Here is a 23,203-nt window from a genome sequence, read left to right as displayed (position 1 = left end):
TCCAAAAAGTCACAGTCCAGATTAATGACCTTAAACAGTGTAAAAGCCAAATCTTTCTATTTGAGAAACTCAAACTAATCAAAAATCCAAATCTAACAAAGTTCCTAAACGTATTACCTAACGGTATAACTTCTTGCCCAAACAAAATTTATGTGGACGTGGTAGCTTGCAGACATTTTTTGTGGGGTCAATAAGCAAACATAAAATATCAAAGTCAAGACAGAAGAGGACATAAAAGTCTGTTTTAGCTACTCCAACTAAGAGGTGCCATCACTGTTCTATTTTACTTCAAGCTGGGTAACAACCTTTAGAAAATCCCGCACGTGGCTCCATCTCAGAGTTCTTAATCCTTAGCCACAACATTTTATTTGCAGAATCAAATCAAGATAATTGTCCTTAATGTACTAGTTTTGAATAATAGGCAGCCAAAGGTGTATCTAAGCAAAGTCACTTAAAACGTATAAACAAGCGGAAGCGTGTATCTGGTATAGTCACACAGTCTGGGGTAATCAAAGCATTCCCTTGGTCAGTGAAATAAAAACAACTAATTGACTCTTCTGCAATGCCCTGCTTATTCTGTATGCATCAGTTCTTCCTTCATTGGCCTCAGCTCTTATTTATTGGTGAGATTACGATTCTAATGATCTTTGTGGATTTAAATCTACATTTGATATAGTGTAATCTGCATTTGATTATCTGAAAGTACGTTTGATAGAGCAACTGTACTCTGGTGTACACTCAGATTCTGTATTTCAGAAAGAAAAGGAAACGGACTTTCTGGCTTCATCGTGTATTGCTGATTTCATTGTGACTCAGAAGTAACCAAACTTGTAGAACTTGCTTTGGCCTCGTGCGGTACACAGCTTTTCATGTTTTTAATACACTCTGAATATGACCTTGTTTTAACCGTACAGATCATACTTGGCCATGTTTAGACAGGTTTATAATTTAACGACAAATTGGTGATATTTCATATAAAATCTTTTAAGAAAGCCATTCATTGAGGTGATCAGTGAAGATGCAAGGGATCGAACAATGCCCACTCGAATATTTCTTTTCAGATATGAACTCATTCATCAATCTGCCTATGGCATGCTTGACATAACTTTAAATGCAGTAGCATCGGTGCTTAATTTGTAAAATAATAAGGGCCGGGCCCACACGTTTGCTCAGAAGCTGGCGTTGCAGAAGGTCTTGGTACTGAATACCAAGGCTGCATAGCCTAGATTCCCCCTCATGCATCTGCAATCCATCATCAGACACTACCCTCAAACTCACTCATACACATTCTATTTAGTCGCTGCTTTCTCCCACTGCCACTGTATTTTTTAGGTTCGAGGCATGTGGGCTGCTGAATTCATATCTGTGCATAGATCGCCGCCTAGTGTTGGGTCCGGATGATTGCACATTGTTGTCCTGGAAGAGTCTTCGAAGTATCACGAGATAGGTGGCTCCTCCCCTGGACTACAGTGCGCATGGGCATCGACTCCATCCCCAGATTGTTTTTTTCCGCCATTGGGTTCGGATGTGTTTCGGTTCCCTCTGTCGGAACCGATAGTTTTTTAAGTTTCTTTGCTTGAGACCAAAAGGTCTTTAGGATCTCGCGTCGGTATTGTTATCGGTCGGGTTGCTTATTTATCGGCTCCGATCTACTGCTGCCCTTCCGCGTGCTGTCGGCGCGGACGGGCCTACACGACGCTCCAGACTACTTCAACATGGAACGCAGTCCATTTAAGAGGTGCCCAGTGTGTGCCTCAAAGTACCCGCACATCGACGTACACCCGGTGTGCAACAAGTGCTTGTCGCCGGACCACGACGAGGCCAAGTGTATGGCCTGCTCCAAGTTCCGGTCGAAGAAGACTCAAGCTCCGCCGGGCCGCAAGACTGCAGGCCCAGAGTTCGGCACCCCCACCAGCGAACATCTTTGAAGAGGATGTTGAAGACGACACCATCCAAAATGTTTCGGACTCTAACCCGGCGTCGGAGGGCGAGGAAGACTACGACGCGGGAGACGAAGAGTTCGAGGAAGTCGTCGAGAAGGTAGGGGACAACGTCGGGGCCATTGCCACCGTGGAGGATAGCTCGGAGGAGGAGCATCCTCAGACTGACTCCGGGGTCAAACCCCATCATAAGGCCCAGGTCGAGGGATCGCCTTCGGGCCTTACCCAAGACCTTAATACTCGTCCCACGGCCCCGCCTCCTGGCCCGGCCACGGACATTGGTGATGCGCCACTCCCGGTCCAGAAACCGAAAGTGAAGCCATCGGGGTCAACACCATCAGGGTCGAAACCGAAAGTGCAAGTCGCACTGGTTGGATCAAAGGCGCCAGAGGCCTCGGCGCCGAAGAAATCCAAGATGGCCGTCTAGCTCAAGAGCCACGCCAAAATGGCCGATCCGAAGACCACGGTGTCGAAGCCTAAGGCGAAGACGCCTGACGCGGCGGTGTCGAAGCTGGTCGACGCTCTAAAGAGTCGCGTCGACGCCAAGAAGGCAGATGACCATAAGAAGGCCTCAAAGAAGCGTCAGGACGACCCCAAGTCGATGACTGCACCGATCCCAGTCGAGAAAGCAAAGGGAGGTGCCGCGTCGGCTCCGAAGACGGCTGCTTTGGTCGCCGACCCAAATCCGGATTCGGAGGACTCGCTTGAGCCGATCCGGCCCTCCCCATCCCTCACAAAGAAGGTCACGGAGTCCCTTCAGCGGATTCGAGAGGAGGCCGCGGCGACCGAGCCAAAGGACAACGTGCCGCACAAGCCTCCGCAGAAGCCGCCAAAGGCGCAGACGCCGATTCACTTCACGCTACCGCCAAGAACGGCGCCGAAGGCTTTCGCGCCGAAACATGGGGCCGGGGTGCCCTTAAAACTGGTTTCAACGCCGAAGGCATCATTGGTGGTGCGGAAGCCACAGCATCAACCACTGGCAAACTAGGAGCGCTGAGAGGTCATCATCGACGCCAACACAGGCAAGCTCTCTCTCCTCAAAAGGAAAATCACCCCGGAACCTGCGTTGGGGCATTTCCACATTCCCCTTAAACATAAGTTGGACTCTGCGGGTGCGTCTGCCCCTATGGAGCCGGCATCTCCACAGGGTCTGGACCTCTCACCCACTCACTCTAACGCTGGGGAAGGTGACGGAGACGAGGAGGACGAGTATAATTATCCAGCATACTCTGACCCAGAGGATGTGCATGAGCCATGGTCTGCCGGGGGCGACCCCGAGGACCCTCAGTCAGGACACGAGCCGCAGCTTTTTGCTGCAAAAACTTCCCCAACGGAGGACTCTGCAGCCTTCAACGCATTAATTGAAAGAGCTGCAGCCAATCATGACGTCGACCTCCATGCTGACCCAGTGGATGTCAATTTTCTTTTTGACACTTTCTCAGTGGCTGAAAAGACCGTCAAAACATTGCCAATGCTTAAGGGTGTGCTAAAGCATGCGCCAGAGGTTTTCAAGGAGCCCACCCGGGCAAGAGTCATCAATCCTCGCATTGACAAAAAATACAAGGCAGCGCCCACTGACCCAACGTACATCAAGGGACAGTTGCCACTGGACTCTTTGGTGGTCTCCAACGCACGTAAACGAGCCAACTCACAGACCACGGGTGATGCTCCTCCCCCTGACAAAGAATCAAAGGTGTTTGAGGCATCAGGGAAACGTATTGCTGCGCAGGCAGACAATATATGGCGCATATCAAACACGCAGGCGCTACTTGCACGCTACGATAGGGCACACTATGACACCCTAGAAACACTTCTACAGCACTTGCCAGATCAGTATAAGGAGGGCGCTGAAATGCTGATTCAGGAGGGAAAACTTATTACTAATGCCTCCATCAAATGTGCTCTAGATGTGGCTGATACCGCCTCACGAGCAATAAATACTAGTGTTCTGCTGTGCCGGCATGCATGGCTCAGGATATCAGGCTTTAAACCGGACATCCAGACTACCATCCTCAACCAAACAGTGAATCCAGACCACCTGTTTGGACCTGAAGTGGATGCCACACTTGAAAAAATGAAAAAGGACACTGACACTGCTAAATCTATGGGTGCCCTTCAGTCCCAGCAGTTTCGGGGTGGTTCCTTTCGCCGCTCCAATAACAGAGGCACCTCAAGGGGGCAAGCGTCACAGTCCACACAATTCTATAAATCTAACACCCAATCCTCATATACCAACAAGGGTAGGGGTGGATACCGTGGCAACAACGTCAAGGGCAGAGGACGTGGAAATAACAGCTCCAGGTCCTCCACCGCCAACAAACAGTGACGCCTTGTCACTGCCCCCGGACCACACAACACCGGTCGGGGGGGAGACTCCAGCAGTTCCTGCCCGTGTGGAGGTCCATCACCACGGACAGGTGGGTCAAATCTCTTATTCAGTACGGTTATTGTCTGGAACTCACTTCCATCCCACCAAACATACCTCCAAAAACCCGTCCTATGTCCGGCGAGCACTTGCACTTGTTGCAGCAGGAAGTTCAAGTCATGCTGCAAAAAGGGGCAATCGAGCTCGTTCCACTGCAAGAAAGGGGAACAGGGGTTTACTCCCTGTACTTTCTAATCCCGAAGGACGGATCACTCAGACCCATTTTAGACCTCAGACCGCTCAACACGTACATTCTGTCAGAGCATTTTCATATGCTTACTCTGCAACAGGTTCTCCCACTGCTTCAGCAAGGGGACTTCCTGGCAACTCTGGACCTCAAGGATGCATATTTTCACATTCCCCTGCATCCTTCACACAGAAAGTATCTGAGGTTCACCATTCAAAACCAGCACTACCAGTTCAAGGTTCTGCCCTTTGGGGTCACCACGGCACCCAGGGTCTTCACAAAGTGCCTGGCGACAGTGGCGGCGCACCTAAGACGTCAGAACGTACACGTATACCCCTATCTGGACGACTGGCTCATTCAAGCAAAGTCGCACGAACAGTGCGCCGACCACGTGTCCCAAACCATTCACCTTCTGCACGATCTGGGATTCTCACTGAATTACCCAAAGTCCCATCTCCAGCCCGCTCACATACGGCAGTATCTGGGCGCGACCATAAACACTCTGGCGGCTACGGCGCAGCCAAATTCAGGGAGGATCAACAACATTCTATCGCTGATTCAGAAATTCAGACCTCAACACTCACTTCCAGCGCGAGTGTTCATGCAGTTGATAGGCATGATGGCCTCCTGCATCTCCATTGTCCCGCACGCGAGACTACATATGCGTCCGCTTCAAGAGTGCTTAGCACGTCAGTGGACCCAGGCTCATGGCCAATTAAAAGACCTAGTGTTGGTGAGCGGTCGGGCATACAACTCTCTGCATTGGTGGAACCCACAAAACCTTTGCAAGGGCCGACCGTTCCAGGAGCCTGTGCCACAGATTATCCTGACGACGGACGCTTCTCTCCAAGGTTGGGGAGCGCATGTACTCCACTACACAGTGCAGGGACTATGGACACTACAGCAGAGGAAGATGCACATCAATGTGTTGGAACTGATGGCAATCTTCATGGCCTTAAAGGCGTTCAAAGTACATCTGTGCAACAAGGTCGTGTTGATCCGGACGGACATCATGACGGCCATGTACTACATTCAGAAACAGGGAGGGACACACTCTCCACAGCTGTCTCATTTGGCTCAGAGCATGTGGAAGTGGGCCATTCAGAGGAACATCTTCCTCATGGCAGAACACCTCCCAGGCAAGGACAACCAGATGGCGGACCTGCTCAGCAGGCACAGCCACCAAATGCACGAGTGGGAGATACATCCATCAGTACTCCAGCCGTACTTTCAGACATGGGGTCATCCAGAAATAGACCTGTTCGCCACAAGGGAGAACGCAAAGTGCCAAAGCTTCGCCGCCAGGTTCCCACACCCGCAATCGCAGGGCAATGCGATATGGATGAACTGGTCAGGCAAATTTGCGTACGCTTTTCCCCCAGCACCCCTGATACCGCTGGTGGCACGCAAGCTCAGGCAGCACTCAATGACCCTCATCCTGGTTGCTCCAACGTGGGCTCGCCAACCATGGTACACCACGTTTCTGGAACTGTCCGTGGTACTGCATCAAAGGCTTCGTCTCACACCCAGCCTTCTGACGCAGAGCCATGGCGACATTCAGCACCCAGATCCGCAACAGCTCAACCTGGCGATCTGGCTCCTGAAGTCTTAGAGTTTGGCAACCTTAACCTTCCTCCGAATTGCATGGACATCATTCGGGAGGCAAGAAAGCCCACTACTAGAGCCTGTTATGCGGCCAAGTGGAAGCGGTTTGTCATTTACTGTGCAAACCACAACATCAATCCACTAGATGCTTCCATTCAGAACATCATCTGTTACCTGTTTCATCTGTACCAGTGTAATTTGGCATATACTTCCATCCGCATTCACCTGTCTGCGATGGCCGCATATCTCCAAAATAGGCAGCACCTTTCACTTTTCAAGGTGCCTGCTATCAAGGCTTTTCTGGAAGGACTCAAAAGGGTCATTCCACCACGGACCCCTCCAGCTCCGGAATGGAACCTCAATGTGGTTCTTACAAGACTGATGGGTCCTCCCTTTGAGCCACTACATTCCTGCGAACTTCAGTTCTTGACTTGGAAGGTGGCTTTCCTAGTAGCAATTACTTCGCTACGGAGAGTTAGTGAGCTGCAAGCCCTCACTATCCAGGAGCCATTCTTCCAGGTTCATGCTAACAGGGTAGTGCTCCGCACTAACCCCAAATTTCTACCCAAGGTTGTGTCTCAATTCCACATAAACCAAAGAATTGAGTTGCCAGTGTTTTTTCAAAATCCTAAGTCACTGGCGGAGCGGATGCTCCACACCCTTGACGTCAAGAGGGCCCTAATGTATTACATTGACAGGACCAAGGATTTTAGAAAGACTAAGCAGCTTTTTGTTGCCTTTGCGTCACACCACAAAGGTAACGCTATTTCCAAGGCTGGTATTGCTAGATGGATCGTGAAATGTATTCAGATCTGTTACGCAAAAGCTAAACGCACTCTTACAATTCCACCAAGAGCCCACTCCACCAGAAAGTTGGGGGCCTCTATGGCCTTCCTTGGAAACATTCCCTTAGAGGACATATGTAGAGCAGCCACATGGTCTACCACACATACATTTACAAAGCATTACTGTGTAGACGTGCACTCTAAACAGCAGGCAGCTGTAGGGCAGGCTGTTTTCAAGACACTTTTCCAAACTGCTGCAGATGGCACGGGCGGCCGCCGCTAATGGAGGGACTGCTATGTATTCTATGCACAGATATGAATTCAGCAGCCCACATGCCTCGAAATGCAAATGCTACTTACCAGTATGCATCTGTTCTTGGCATGTAGGGCTGCTGACATTCATATCGCCCGCCCTCCTCCCCGGCGCCTGTAGCAGCTGCAGTGTTTACATGCATTTCATGCCATGGTCATCACTCACAAAGTTCACTCCATCTCGGCCACAATGGCTAAAAACAATCTGGGGATGGAGTCGATGCCCATGCGCACTGTAGTCCAGGGGAGGAGCCACCTATCTCGTGATACTTCGAAGACTCTTCCAGGACAACAATGTGCAATCATCCGGACCCAACACTAGGCGGTGATCTATGCACAGATATGAATGTCAGCAGCCCTACATGCCAAGAACAGATGCATACTGGTAAGTAGCATTTGCATTCTCCTTCCTATCCTGTTCTTTTTTTGTCTCTTGCCAGGTCAAAGTCTGCTGAGGAAAAATAATTGCAGATGCCCAAAAGTAAATTCAGGTGGGTTACATCGGCAACCAGATACTCCAATTAAGCACTGACTAGCACTACTGAGGCACTACATAGTTGTGTATCGCAGAGGATAAATATAACTTTTTTGTGCACAGAGCCCCCATTATGCAATTGATGAGTCCTGATGACAAGCAACCGTGATATTGAGTGGTCTGTAAACGTAAGGAGAAAGACATAGGAATACCACGGTATATATTTTTCATAGTACTTTTTTAATTCGGAGAATGTGCGTTTACATTACAGCAGTATTCATTTATACCGTTGCATGCTACACTAATTTCCGGGCTTCTCATTAGTACAAATCCATAAATTAATGGGATTAATTAATTTCTCTGCATTTTGGAAAATCTAGATTTGATTGGTATAACTTAATCCTTCGAGAATTGAGACTACAGGTTAATGCCAATATAGTTGTGAACAAAGACCTAAGACACTACTAGCTATGTTATGAAAGCAGCCACAACACACTGCTTATACACAGTAAGCACGCCAGTGCCAAGAACTACTGCCTTCGGAACCTGCTGTCCACAACCACCAGCCTTGCTCATGCGCCACAGGATGCAGACATTTTACCAGCACGTCTCTGCGACTCAACTACAGTAAAAAGATAATACACAGACATCGGTGAACTGGTGCTTTATCTAAAGTTTGCGCATGGAAATTTCCTCTCGTGGCTCTGTGCTTGTGACCGTCCCACCCAGTGCAAAGGCGTGAAAGTTAAAGGTTAGTGCATGCAGCTCGGTACATGCATAAGACACGGCTGTGGCACTCGCCCTCCACCTCACTGTCCTCTTGTGGCTCTGTGCGAGTGACCATCCCACCCGGTGCAAAGGCATGAAAGTTAAATGTTAGTGCATGCAGCTTGGTACATGCACAAGACAAGGCCATTGCACTCGCCCTCCACCTCACCACAAAAAAAAAAAAAAAAACACTCCCGGCAAAATTCTAGTCTACTCGTGAAATGAGCTGGCTCGGCCTGATAATCGTTATGAGATAACGGCTTGTTTTAGTCCGCTCCAGACAGCCTAAACTTTGCAAGATCTACGCCACAGTTAAACAAGAGGAGGGGGGCCACAACCAGCGCTTGCATTTGCCGGCAGGGACTGAGACGTCCGTCAGGGATAAAAAACAGATGGCACACTGCATGTGATTAAGTGCGAGCAAAGTGGAGGAAAACTGTAGTTAGGCGCCGCTGCCTCTGGACTACACGGAAGTGACAATAGGGCCAACAAAAATCAAGAACACAACAGCAATGCCAAACTTAAACTAATCACGAGGGGCAGGAGAAATTACACGGAGGTGAAGCCAATATACAGATTACTTTAGTCTTGCTGAGACAGCGCATGCAGCACATGCGCTGCCAAACAAGAGACCTAAAAACTGGTAGCTCACTATTGTACTGTCTTGTGCAGCCTGGTAATACAAACGGCAATGGTAAAATCAACACATGAACAAAGATCACTTGGTTTGCATGAAAACGCACATACCATGTTACTAGGGCGCTATTAATTTTTGTGCCCTGGCCTTCAGCTGCATTCCATTCCTCCAAACATTTTCTAGAATTTACTTATGCCAAGTAACACTCTCCAAAACTCAAAGAGACCCCATGGGTATCTTGCAACACACAATTAATACTATTGAATTATTTACCTGTTGCTTTTTTGACAACTTCAGCTGAAGTATAGTGGAACAGTGCGGATGCTGCCAATATCCTGTACGAAAACTGCAATGACTCTATATCCAGAATGCATAAATCTAAAAGCTGGAAGAGAAATACAGATTCATTGAATTAAATGGTTTGCAAGACAAGTTTGTCAGCCAAGTCATGCTACAAGTGGTTCTGCGATACATAGCTCTCAAAAACTACTGTGTGCTATTCAGTCTACTCGCTGTAGACACTATCGATCAACCCACTTATGCTTCTTCACTAATTATATTAAAATCTAGATACTTGTTTTGTGCCAGTATAGAAAGGTATTGGTACTCAAGTGATCTTTACTTTCTAATGATTGATGCTTCTCGACATTCTGACAAATGGAGCCCATGAAGTAAATCACATGCCAGTTTCTCATAATTTGGCAAACAGCATCATCTACGGTTTTGTGAATCTGCTGATGCATTATGTAGCAGGTGAATGGCTTTGGGAGAGCCCACTAATGTGCCCAAATGCTCGCTGATACACCCCTTTGAGTAGTAGGTGGACATTCTACTCTCCAGTCACTTGGGGAAGAGCGAGAACTTGTTTTATTTTAATGGGTATACACAATTTTAGCTAACTAGCTACACATCTGATTTTTCTGTTCCGTGACATTGCTTTTATTAGTGGAAAATCTTTAATCGTGGATTATAATGCATTGCCATGCTTTAAACCAGTTGGTTTTTTACCTTTTGACTTCTGGGGACCCCTACTTAACATTGGAATTTGGGGACCCTATTGAGTTATTGCTAGAAGCGTTTGACCCCAGCCTAGTCCTTTTTTATTATTTAAACTGCAAAAAATACAGAAGCCTTCATCAAATAAAAATTTAACATTTTATTTAATGCACGAAAATATTTAAAAAATATAAATTTCAATAGGAATATTGGCCCATTTATATTTTCAATTTAGGATACTCATTGTCCGTGCCTTGTTCTGTTTCATACATGTGCACCGTTCCCACAAATCAAGGGATACTACCTTACATTTTTTTATCAAAAATTTAAGTGACCTTATTGTCTGTTGCATGTGCTTAAAGAAAATGTACCGAAAAATACGTAAGACCATGTTATATATCAAAGATATAAATACCAAAAAAAAAAAAGTCAAAGTTCTTTAAAAACAGGAAATCCTTACCTGTGCGATCTGTATGAATTTCTCCTGAGAATACTGAGGTTGGAGTACTTTTGGAAATTCCTTAAGCGAGTCCACTTGAAGATACAGATTCAGCCACGAAATTATGCTCACAGGACACAGTTCCCATTTTAAAGCCTAAGGCCAAACAAAATAGTTCAAAGGTTTTTAAAAAAAAATGCAAACCTTTCAATCCTAAAATTAATGGTGTACACTTTTGCATCAGTTCCATCTGCATGCAACTCATGATCAAATCACACCTCAGAAACAAGACATTAGCAAAGTGACTGGAATTACGATAAGGTAGTGTGACCAAGGAAGTCCATTGTATGGGGTTAAAAGGTATTTGAAAGGCTTAGTAGAAGAGAATGAATATCACAGATTTAAGATTAAAGACGTGTTGTGCAGATTATCCCCATGGAAAACAAATCGAAGCGTCGGGCACTGCAACAGGATAAACTGGTCGGTTTCATTTAGGATGCAATCGATACAAGTAGGTATCTGAACTCTTAACCCCACCTGCAGCAGTCTGCACAAATTAAAAAGTATACGGTTTAGAAGCCCAGTTTCCTACACATCCCACAATGTCAGCCCTCCCAAAAAAGTCTTCAGGTTAGTAAAGTAACATTCATACATAACTTGCTGTAATCCACTAATAGAAAGATTTAAATATCATAGAGCCAAAATATGGATGTATCTCCACAACCAAAATATTTTAACGTAAATATAGAGTATATTAACTTCTATTCAAAATATATATATATATATATATATATATATACACATATACATACACACACACACACACACACACTAACCAAATGAAGAAATCACACTTGTGGATGGTGAAAGGACTCTGTAGGTTTTTTACAGGGTCCACAAAAACAGGGCGGGTTTCGTCTCACGCCCTTTTCACATATATATATATATATATATATATATATATATATCCCCTTCAAGAAAACCTAACTCCCTTCGAAAACCTGAGCCCGTGGTTCTGGCAGAGATAGACCGGTATGCAAATCTAATCAAAATTGTTACGCTAGAAACGTGCTCTCAGGACAAAGGTTCAGCAAACTCTCAGGACAAAGGTTCAGCAAACTCCAATCAATAGTAAGGGGATTTATTAAATGCCATAACCCTACGTTATGAAATGTTATAATTCCCCTTACTATTGATTGGAGTTTGCTGAGCTTTTCTCCTGAGAGCACGTTTCTATTGTAACAATTTTGATTGGAGATATAGATATATACTCCTTATTTTGCCATACAATCTAACTAGCATCACATATTTTCTTTCCTATGACGTTTCCTTCTTAGATCTAGAATACTGCTACTGCTATTAGACAATTACTCTCTTTCACTGACACTTTCCAGTGCTGTGTCACTGCCATAGGAACACTTTTGAAAGCCCTTCCTGGCTCGTATAACCAAGATGTCTTGCAAACTCCTTGTGTTGCCTTTTTCTCTCACAAGTGCTCACCTTGGGATCCAAGTGTGTGCAGGATAGGTGGGAAGTACTGTAGATCTGTGATCAATAAGCGGATAATGGACCAGCAAAGATCAGTCGGAGTGAACTCTATTGTTCCTTTTCTTCTAGTTAGTTTGTTTTCAGTTGCCACTGCCTGCCACTTCAAGTCGATTGCACCCACCGTTTGATTTCCTTTTTCCTTCTGGATTATCACCCTATTATTGACTCACTGGCCTGTCTGGGAATACTATGGGAGCTGGACCAATGGGGCCGCTGTGTTCTCCCTTTACACAGTGCTGCTCTTTGTTGAACTGCACTGCCCTGCATTGCATTGCACTTATTAGTGCTTACACTTTGGCAGGCTTTACGCTTTAGCTCCAAAGTTGGAAACAATATGTTAAAGGAGAGCAAGCTTGGATAAATTTGGATATAAATATTGGGGTATGTGTTACCTTTAATATGATGAGCTCCATTGTTAGGATATCCTCTTCGCTGCACGCACCATCTGTGACGTATGCAAACTCCTGCAGTTTAGGAGGGTAGATTTCCTGCAGGGGTTTAAAGGTATTGTGCACGTTAAAAACAAGCAAGCAACATCAAGAGTACGCAGACCTACAGCAGAGATTTTGGTGGCCCTAGCAAGATGGAATTCTGATCCTTTAATTTCACCTCCACCCTTGTAAGTGTCAACTACTAGAAGTGATTTGTAATACCAATGGAAGGGTGTGGCATGTTTTAATGTAAATCTCCCTGAAACACACTCAGTTTATTGTGACCTGCCTCACTGCTGCTGGTCAATGTATCTTCTTGTGGGGACATCAATGCACCCTTCTAGCATCCTCAGTATTTATTTATTTTAAAAGTTTTATATAACGCGAACAAGATCTTCGCAGATATCAGAGCGCTTTACATAGAAGGGTACATGAGGGAACATAGTCAAACAAGTAAATCAATAGATCACACAGTACAAATAGGTGACTGCAAAGCCAATCGTGTGGGTAATAAGACAACTCATACAAATAAGTAAAGGGGTCAAGCATGTAGTACAAATCGGTGCAGGGTGTTAATAGGGTTCAAGATAGTAGTTCAAGTGTATTTAGCCATGAGGATAGCTTTTACTTCTTTTTTAAAGAGTGTAGTGGAGGAGATAAGCCTGGTTTCGGGCGGGAGTGAGTTCCAAATCCTAGGCGCCATTCCTGAGAAGGAGCGCTTGTATGTTTTTTCCTTCCGGAATCTTCGAGGTTTCAGCAGAAGATTGTTTGTGCCTCTCGTGTTTCTGATTCCCCCAGAGATTGTCAATTTCTGAGCAAGTTAGCCGGGTGAGTTTAGGTGTACCGCCTTGTGTGCCATGCAGGCGATTTTCAGATGTATTCTGGCTTCAAAAGGCAGCCAATTCAGGGATTTCAAGTCAGGGGTAATGTGGGAGTGCTTTTTTGACCCAGTGATGAGTCTCGCTGCAGCATTTAGAGAAGCTTTTAGTGGTGCGGTTGTAGTTAGGGGGAGTCCGCAGAGGGCGGTGCTGCCGTATTCAATTCGTGGGATGACTAGTGCTTGTACTGCAGTTTGGAAGTCTTTGGCTGGGAGGTAGGGTTTAAGTTTCCTCATAGTATTGATCTGGAAGTTCGCTCCCTTTGTTGCCTTGCTGATATGTTGCTGCATGTTGAGATTGGTGTCGAGTGTTATGCCTAAAGATTTTGCTGAGTCCACGATGGTGGGTTGGACATTGAGTGCGGTCAGGAGTTTAAGCCAGTGTTGAGTGGTGGATATCTTCGCTGGAGGTGAGATCAGAAGGAACTCTGTTTTCAGGGCATCGAGTTTGAGGTGATTGTCGGCAAGCCAGGATTGGGTGCATCTGATCGTTGAGTTCAGGAGCAGGATGTCATTGGGTGATTGTAATTTGAGGTAAAGTTGGGTGTCATCGGCGTACATGTGGAAGTGTACATTGGATGCTTGTAGCAAGGTGGTGAGAGGTTCCATGACTAGGTTGAACAAAGTTGGGGATAGAGAGGATCCTTGGGGGACGCCTAGCGTTACAGGTATTGGCGAGGACATCAGGTTGTTGCTCTTGAATTTCTGCGACCTGTTGTGAAGAAAGGAAGTGAACCATTTGAGGACAGTTCCAGATAAGCCCATTATTGTGTTTAGTAATTCTAGTAGATTCTCATGTTTAACGGTGTCGAATGCTGAGGAGAGATCAAGAAGGATGAGGAGGCAGGTGTCGTTTTGGTCTAGCATTTGAAGTGCGTCGTCAATTATGTGAGTCATAGCAGTTTCTGTGCTGTGTCCTGCTCGGAAGCCTGACTGGTGAGGGTTGAGGAGATCGAATTGCTCAATGCGTTTAGTCAATTGTAGTTGGGCGCATTTTTCCAGCAGTTTGGCGAGAGTGGGGATATTGGTGATGGGATGGTAATTGTTGAGATCAGAGGGGTCGGCTGTTGGTTTCTTTAGTAGAGGTGTGACCTGACCAACTTTGAGGGAGTCAGGTATGCTTCCTTGTTGGAGAGAGCTGTTGATGATTTTAGTCCAGAGAGGGAGAAGCAAAGGGGTAAAGTCTTTTACTGCGAAGGCAGGGAGGGGGTCCGTGAGGTGATTGGATGGTTTCAGGGTGCTGAGTAATTTGCAATTTCTTCTTCCGAGTATGTGCCAAAGGTTGACCATGTAGCCTTGTTTTTTGGTTCAGTGGGTGCTAGGCATTGGGGTTTGGAGTAGAGGCTTGCGTCAAGGGGGAGATCGCTTTTTATTTTGTCAGTTTTTTGGATAAAGAAATCAGCGAAGTCTTCACAGGAGGGTGCCTCACGCCCAGTGTTGAGTGGTTGTGGTTGCTCCTTGGATTGTGACTTGATTAGCTCAAACAGTTTTCTCGGGCGGTTTTTTGCTTGGTCAAGTTGGAGGCTGAAGAAGTCCGATTTTGAGCGTTTTATTTTCCTGAAGTAGGCGTTTCTCTTTTTCTTCAGATCTTTTAGGTGCATTGCGGAGGGAGCTGATCTCCAGGTCCGTTCTGCCATTCGCATGTCTCTTCTATCCTCGTTGAGACTCCCGTCGTACCATGGTTTGGAGATTTTAGTAGAGACTCTTTTTAGCTGCATAGGTGCAGCCTCATTAATTATAGAGGTCATAGCGTTGAGATAGTGGTCAGTCAGAGTTTGGACGTCCGTGGCGCCTGCAGGTGGGAGTAGGAGATTGCAACTGTTAGGGGGCAAAGAGCCTGGGTTGAGCTTTTACGAGTCTCTTTTCCAGACTTTAGGCTTGGAGAGTTGCACCGGGTTGACTTTGACTTTTTCGTTGATAAAGAATGTGATAATATGATGATCTGACCAGTCACAGGGTTGGATGGATTCGAGTTGGATAGAGTCCTCTTTGGAGATAATCAGATCGATGGAAGAACCTTTCTCGTGGGTCGGGCTGTCGCATATTTGGGTGAGGTTAAGGGCACCGAGGAAATTTTTAAGACTATTTACCACCGCGTCGTTGCGGTCATTCCAGTGGAGGTTGAAGTCACCAAGGTATATTTGGGTGAGCTGCCGTCCGGAATTGGTTGAGATCATATCCATGATTTGTTGGGAAAAGGTGAGGTTGCCCCTGGGTGGGTGGTAAATGCTGTGAAGAGAACATATCGGTCTGCCCTCACTAATAATGTCGAGGCAGATGTATTCCCAGGATGTTGGGGATGGTAGGGATGTGGAATTGACTTTCTGAACAGAGGTTTTTCCTGTAGATGCATGCGATTCCACCACCTATTTGGCCTGTTCTGTCGAGCCTGATAATGTGGTATTTGGGAGGAACCAGAATGTCCATTATGGGTGTCGAAGCTTCAGTTAGCCACGTTTCAGTCAGGATGATTAGGTCAAGGTCCCGCGATAAGAGGAGCTCAGCAATGGCTGCTGAATGTTTCGTGGCTGATCTGCACTTGAGAAGAGTGCATTTGAGACGGGGTGTGTAGAGGGTGTTAGTTGGTTCTAGCGAGAGAGGGACTTTTCTAAGGTTATTGGGGATGGAGAACCTGCTGTTTAGTGTGGGTGGTCTAAGGGGATTTGGGTGTATCGTGGGAATGTTGCGGTGTGGGGTGCTTGTGTGAGTTTGGGGGGCTGGGTCATAGGAGCGGAGAAGGGTGAGTGTGTCGAGGTCAGAGGAAGAGTTGTGGGTGCGGCGAGGGCGGTTGTTGCGATTAAGAGCTGGGATTGATGTCAGATTGGGGGATAGCTGAGTGCGAGAGTTAGTCGGAGGGGTGGGGGACAAGTTTGGCGGGGAGGTGTAGATGTGTGAGGGGTTGCAGGGGCGATGCGGGGGACGAGGGCAGTTGCTGCGCCTATGAGCAGGGATTGACGCCTGGTGTGGGGCGTGATGAGGGTGGGAGTCCGCCAGCGGAGTAGGAGACAAGTTGGGAGGGGGGGTGGAGGTGGGTGGGCGGTGTATGGAGAGTAGTTCTTTGATGGCGTGAATGTCTTCTTTGATCTGAGTGAGGGTGGCCGTGATGTATTCCATCGTAGGGTAGGTGGTGGGGGTGGGAGTGGCAGTCAGGGGTGAATGGCTGACCAGGAAATTCGTGTGCAGGTGGGAGGGAGGGCTGGTGTTCGAGCAGGTCTGCGTTGTGTTGGTGTGCGGGATGGGGTTAGGGAGGCGAGAGGTTTTGGACGGGAGGGGTGTGGATGAGGTAGGGAGGAAGTTGGTGTTATGGGTGAGGGCATTGGTGGTAGGCGGGGGAGTTAAGGGTGTCAGTAGCAAGTAGGACGCTGGAGGAGCCCAAATATTTTGGATCAGCCTTACCCAGAGAGCTGAGGCACAATGACCAGCCTGTCGCTGAAACTTGGTGGCGTGCTGAAACCCACTTTACCCATCAACTCCATACAATTTTAATGCCAAGCCTACACCAATTGGCATTACCAATGTTTGTGCTCACTGACACCTTTTATGAGACATTTTGTGCTCCTCCTGCACAACCATGATGAGTATTGCATCTGTAACAGATCTCTAGTTATTTGATGTTCCGTGGTCACAGGAAGAAGCAATGGTGCTGTGGGTATGCAGTTCCTATTAGGATGTGTAGCTCTACTGAGGTCAGAAAAGTTATAAGAAGTCAGCAGGGAGCGCAAATCTTTTGGAACTAATACCCTGAAACACCTAGTTATGTGTCATGCTTCGCCATTGGGCTTTTGCTCCACATGAGGTCGGCGCTACAATGCCCGATGGGCATCCATAATCTTTTAATAAGCTGCCTGTGAAGGATAGGTGTGGGAGTCTCAGTGTAGATTGATGTAGTAATTGGGTGCGAGTGTAATGTTAAATATGCCAAATTGCGTGAGTCTTGTATTATCACCGACTGACTCTGAAGTATGACACCTATCTAGGTGTCAGAGGGCACACACACTAGACTCTTTAGAGCCTGCCTGACCCAAGTAGAATTACACATCTTAATAGGAACTGTATAACCCCCCGACTACTGATCTGGACCAAGTAAGCTGGATCTTAGTGTGCCGGAGTCCCTTTATCTTGATAAAAACTTTGAAAGAAGCACTCACAAAACCCAGTTTGAAGTCACAATAGCCTTTTTAGGGTGCTGTGAAGACATTGGGTAAGTTGGTTTAGTATCAACACTTACTCATGCACTGCCATTTCAGAAATAGCTTCACTGTCCCCTGCGGCAAGGACTGTAGTGCATATGCAACTTTCCACATAGAGGTTTCGGAACGATTACTAATGGTCAACGTTTTAGAGTGACTGAATACCAGAATATGTAAACTGTTTGACCTACCTCAAGCTTGGCTGCAATGAACAACGCAGAGATCCCAATAAGTTGAAGCATGTTTTTGTGGATATCACTTTGTGTGACCATGAATCTGTCAAAGAAATCTTGAGCTAGGTAGAATGTGTCCCTGTGCAGAGTGTAAACTTCACACACCTAAAATTGAAAAAATATATATATTAAATTATAATATATTACATTTTCACAGGCAATACAAAGCAACTTGTCCAAAATAGTGAGCAAACCACACAATCTTTAAATTGCATTGGAACCTTTTATTAGTTTCCTGCTTAAACTTCTTTCACCTCTTGTTACCAATTATACAATATTGTAAATCAACCTCTGGCTTTTGATGCCACCAAATCCCTCTTCTTGGTCTGATCCATTCTAAATTTTTTCTACACTTAATTAGTCTACTTACGGATAGATTTGCTTATTTTGAATTGATATCTAACAATGCCATGCACGTTGGGTCGTAAAATATTCTACTCATCTCCACCCACGAAGGCTGCCCATCCATTCCAGGTTTGATTTTGAAAGCATGGTCTTCAGAGGCTCAGGGATCCCTACTCTGGCGCCCATCTTCTAGATTACCATGTCAACTCCACTCTTCCTCTAACATTACCTTATCTCACAACTGGCCAAGCCAGTTCTTAAATACTGGAGTATTACTTATACACTATCAATTAAGAAAGTTCCTCCAACCACCCCTCCTCCTTTAAAGTTCCATGTTTTTCTGCTACCAGATGTGTCTGTAGAGCACATGGTTTTATGCGCTAGTGAGATTTATAAATTATACAAGAACCCCTTTTACAATTGGGATGAAAAACAGACCTCTTAGTAGTGTATAATGAAGCCCCAAAACAAACCTCAAAGAGCCAGTCCAGTAGTATCGCTCTCATGTTTGGTTTCAGCGTTGGATGCTGCAGCAGCCAATGTTTGTCATGGACATATCTGGTCTCCTTGTTCACCATTTTGCGCCAGACATCTTTTGAGCTTCCCCAGCTACAAAAGTAAAGAGTGCGTAAAACTTAATGCCTATTTTTCGACCCCATTGTTCTACAACAGCAAAACTATATTAATCTTTTAGACCGCCCAGGGTGCACATTCCTCATTAGCATTCAATTCAGGCTTCGCCTGGAAAGACACAGATAATGATGGGACTAAACTGTTTTTGAAACAACAAAAAAATACTGCTATCAAGTCCCCTATTTACAAATTTTACATGGCAGTGACCCAGAGGCTAAAAACCGAATATCCCAGGAGGTGATATAGAAAACGTCTGCTTTGACACCAGTGGCTTTTTAGGGAGCTGGAAAGTGTCATATGTATACAATTATCTGTTGTTTTGTCGGCCAAATAATGCTCAATACTACCTAGTAAATGATGGGGTTTTCTGGACTTTGCAAATCTTAGCTTTGCATTTAAGTGTGGCGAATAGCCTACACTGGTGTGAAACCGTTAAGTAGAAAGACTAGTCCGATACATACACGCTTGCTTGCAACCCTGGTACAAATGTGTCTGTAATTTGAGTATTATTCTAGTTGGGACATCACTAGTCGCATGTGATAAAATTGCACACCTCCTGTACTATAGGAGCTCCAGGGAATACAATTCCTAATCAATGCCCCAAGTCGTTTTGTGTGGTTGCGAGGGCAAGACGTGTTTATGTCTATTTACATGAATGGGACGACGTGCTTCCAAGTGCCAGGACTGGGGGAGGGACGGGTGCGTTAAAGTGGAAGCACAGCGGAGGGCGCCAACGGGAGAGGTTGCAGGTATGCGCTTGATGGGTTTCTTAGCACCTAATCCCGCCATTTCCCATGCCTGCCTTTTGGTATGCAGAGAGAGGGTGGGGACACTTCACTCCAGGGAAGGGGCGCGAACGTGACCTTTTGTTTGACAAAGGAAGGGTACTTGAGGGGGGTTTGGCGTTAGCACTGCCACCAGTTGCTGATGTGCATTTAATTCCCTTTTTAAGCCAGGGCATTTATGGGTTGTTTTCTTACAATACATAGGAGGTTAGTGTATGCATATCTTCCTACTATAAATCTTCCCAGAATTTTGAGAACAGCGGCGAACCACAGGTACAATTACACAAATAAGACAGTATATAAAATAGACAGCGCCGATTAGCTGTTGACTGCCCACCCCACGTTTCTATAATCTGTAAAAAAAAAAAAAGCTGAAATAACATGAATAAACCAATTAGAACTTGCCTGAGGCTGGGCAGCGGGGAAGGCGTTATGAAGATGTTTTTAAACCGGTACTGCGTGAAGCTGGACAGATCACTGGTAATACCCATGTCTTTGTGCGGAGTTTCAATTAAGATGCAGGGGCTAACGCCTCCGGATATCAGGGGGGACCAGCAGCTCTGCAGAGAAAACAAATATCACCATGTTGGTTCGACGCTGCTCGCTTGCAAAACATGGCGCAATTAACAGCCTGTAACAGCTCAGGTAGGCGCATTCCTCTGCAGACATATGGAAGTATGCGCTTCACGGCTCTATGTCCGATATACACTCTATTGGCACATATTCCAACTAAAAATTGAAGCTAGGACGACCTACGCAGCGCCATTTCCCAATGAGGAACAGTTTATTATAAAAACAAAAGTGCTAATAAAATCTGCATTGTAGTGGATCTTTATTTGCAGAAACCCAGTGACTCCGCAAGGTGCGTGACCACTCGGACAATGCTCGCAGTAAAAACTGTGGCGTCCTTGAGTAAGTTCAGTGAATGAATCCAGGGTCTGATATCGATGGGTCCCACTGTATTCCGGCTCAGTGTGAAAGGAGACACCTCTTCCTGTTCCTCCTCCGAAGCGGAAGTTTACAGTGACACTGTGTACAGTCAGCTGCGCGCCTATTGGCTGGACTGAGTCACGTGGAATTTTCCCCGGGACTTTCAAAAGTGCTCTATGGAAGTCTCCCAGCTGAAACCGAGCTGCTGCATCCGTGGTAAATAAGAGCTTCGAGAGCAGCGACCAAAGATCGGGAAAGAGGGTGGACAACCTGCATGGGGGAAATGCGAATGCAAGAAACTAGCGGCGCCACCAGTTTGTTCCCGCAAATTGCTGATTATATTCTGGATGGTGTTACCAAGGAACACGAAGCACCTAAGCTCTGCAGGGAGGTCCTCGGTAACAGCCAAGTGGTTAAAGCCAGTCTAGCAGCAAGGAAGACATTGGGCGCTAGATTACATTTCTAATCGGACGCAAAAGAATGTCTCCGCCACATGGCGGGATGCCGCGGCTGCCCCCATGAGAGATGCAGTCCATTCTCTGCCCGGAAATAGCTTTCTTCGCAAACTACTTGAGGGCCACACTCGGGAAGAGCAGGTCGCTTGGAGATGCAAACATTAAGTAAGCCACGGAATACGCGGCAGATAGGAACGCGAGAAGGCGCGCGCGCCAAGATCAGCAGGAGCTCAGGCAGGGAAGCAGCTGTTCTGCACCCGCGCTGGGGGTCAACCCCTCTTACGCCAGGACATGGGATCGACTATGGCGCTTGGCAGGCCAGGCTGCCATAAGGGCAGTGTATACAGCAAAGCAATATATTCAGAGTAGTCGGAAGCGTCCTCACACACATGTCAACTCTACACCAGCATCAGACATCTAAGCACTCTCACATTGGCACTTACCTGGATCTCGTACTGTTGCTTTTTAATCTTGTGGTGGTTGTCGTATTTCCCATTCGAATCCTGAAAGGGGAAGACAGTATGTTAAACCTTGTCCGGCACATGCATTAAAGGCTAACTCCCGCCACATGTCCCACTGCAGGTCTTTACCTCGGTTTTTCTCTTCTTGGGGCGCAGCACAGACAGAGCATTCTCCTCGTCCATCTCCAGCTTAGGGTTTCTTGCTTGCAAGCGATCACTGCAGAGTACAAACAAGTCAGGCCAGGAGCATCACACAATGACGGGACAGTGAATAAGACATAGGTACGAGAGCTCACCTGCGTCTGGACATCCTGCTTGGTGTCTTTCAGGTCTCCTGTAAAAGAAAGCAAGCGATTGAACGTCAGAATTATGACTACTAGGCTGGAAGACAAATCAACCCAAAGGAAAAGCACCCCCACCCTGTATAGGCGCGCAATTGGGGGACAAAAGAGCACCTTTAGAGCGGTTACTGAAAACCGCGCATCGCAAAGAATGAATGGTCTAATGCAGCCATATGCGAGGAGGTTTCAAGCAGAAGTCTCCCTTGTGTAAACCGTGCCAGTGTGCTAATGAATGAGTAGTTGGTGCAGATGGCAGCTGCTGTCATTGCAGCCCTTGTCCCTCGAGATGCGAACACACAAGTCTCCCCTGCACGAAGAAGAACCCCAGAACACAGGGACTGCCCTTTATCATGTATCCTGCATCCCGGGGGGACACCCCGGCTTTCGGATGTTTGAATTTAAGAGGGAAGAATGCGTTCCGCGCCAAATCGCTACGGGCGGTAAAGACGGCTCCCGCGCCCGAATGCCCGCGTCCGGCTTGAGGTTTCCTCAAATTATCCGATCTTTAACCGAGGGTAGGTGGGGGGCACGGAGACCCCACCGGGGGCCAGAGATCCCTGTACAGCAGCTAATGCCGGTGCTAGGGTTGGAAAAGCCGGGGAAAGACGTCCTGTTTTCCGATCATAATCCTCGTGCAGGGGTAGCCTACTGTAGCAGAAAAAAATGTGCTGGGGGGTCCTGTCCCGCCAATGGCCACCATATCTTCAAAGATGGGGTGCAAGTACTCCGACCCCTTCCTCACACTCGCGGCGCGATGTCGTCGCTCACTGCCTGTCCCTCTCTGAAGAAGATTCTACGGCCGGGGGCGAGCCTGTGTGTGCTGGGGGGCTGGCTGCCCAGCGAGGGGGTCCTGTCTCTGCTCAGGGTCCGGCAGCTACTCACCACAAGAAGTTCTGGGTGGATGTCAGCTGCTGCTGGCGCCAAGCTCTTATATTCAGAGCGGCGGCTGCCGCTGCGCATGCGCGACCCGCCACCGGCTCTGCACCTCAACTCAGACACAGGAGACCCCTGAGCGGGAGCCCGCCCCCAGAAATAAAGACCTCCCGAGCCAGGACAACAGAGACCCGCCGAACTGGGGAAGACACTCTCAGGAATATTTTATTTATTTTTGGGAGGTTTTTGTTATGTAAAGCGCGGACACATCCCAGTGGGGCGTCAAAGAGCCCCACGATACACATTTAGTGTTATTAATTTATATACTAAATAATACAAATGGGACATACGGTTGCAGAAATTAGTCGTGGGAAACAATGTGAAAAGTCAGCTGGATCCTACTTTTTATGACTATGCTCCTTCATGTACCTACCCTATTTTGCTACTCACTTATTACCTACAACTATTTTGTACTCAAATGTCTGTTTAAGCACTCTCTTGTTTTCCTTACCCCTTGTTTTTGTAAAGCACT

At 46.8% G+C, this 23,203-nt stretch overlaps 1 protein-coding gene across 1 annotated transcript in view; it reads right to left on the bottom strand.

The window, feature by feature from the left end:
• CCNE2 (cyclin E2) overlaps positions 1-22,734 on the bottom strand; it is a 34,847-nt gene extending 12,113 nt beyond the window's left edge. Inside the window, exons 1-10 of the mRNA XM_086966020.1 lie at positions 22,681-22,734; positions 21,754-21,791; positions 21,587-21,674; positions 21,440-21,499; positions 20,017-20,171; positions 18,667-18,802; positions 17,807-17,953; positions 12,510-12,605; positions 10,591-10,725; positions 9,408-9,519 (exon numbers count right to left, since the gene is read on the bottom strand). Coding sequence (XP_086822146.1) covers positions 9,408-9,519; positions 10,591-10,725; positions 12,510-12,605; positions 17,807-17,953; positions 18,667-18,802; positions 20,017-20,171; positions 21,440-21,499; positions 21,587-21,674; positions 21,754-21,767 — 943 coding nt within the window. The 5' untranslated portion in view covers positions 21,768-21,791; positions 22,681-22,734. The remainder of the gene's footprint in view (positions 1-9,407; positions 9,520-10,590; positions 10,726-12,509; positions 12,606-17,806; positions 17,954-18,666; positions 18,803-20,016; positions 20,172-21,439; positions 21,500-21,586; positions 21,675-21,753; positions 21,792-22,680) is intronic.
• Between the last annotated feature and the right edge of the window lie 469 nt (positions 22,735-23,203).

The sequence above is a fragment of the Lissotriton vulgaris genome, chromosome 4_1 (genome assembly GCF_964263255.1).
Source record: "Lissotriton vulgaris chromosome 4_1, aLisVul1.2, whole genome shotgun sequence".
In the NCBI taxonomy this organism is placed as follows: domain Eukaryota; kingdom Metazoa; phylum Chordata; class Amphibia; order Caudata; family Salamandridae; genus Lissotriton; species Lissotriton vulgaris.
Note: the sequence above shows the minus strand (reverse complement) of the source record. Positions and strands in the feature narration are given on the sequence as shown.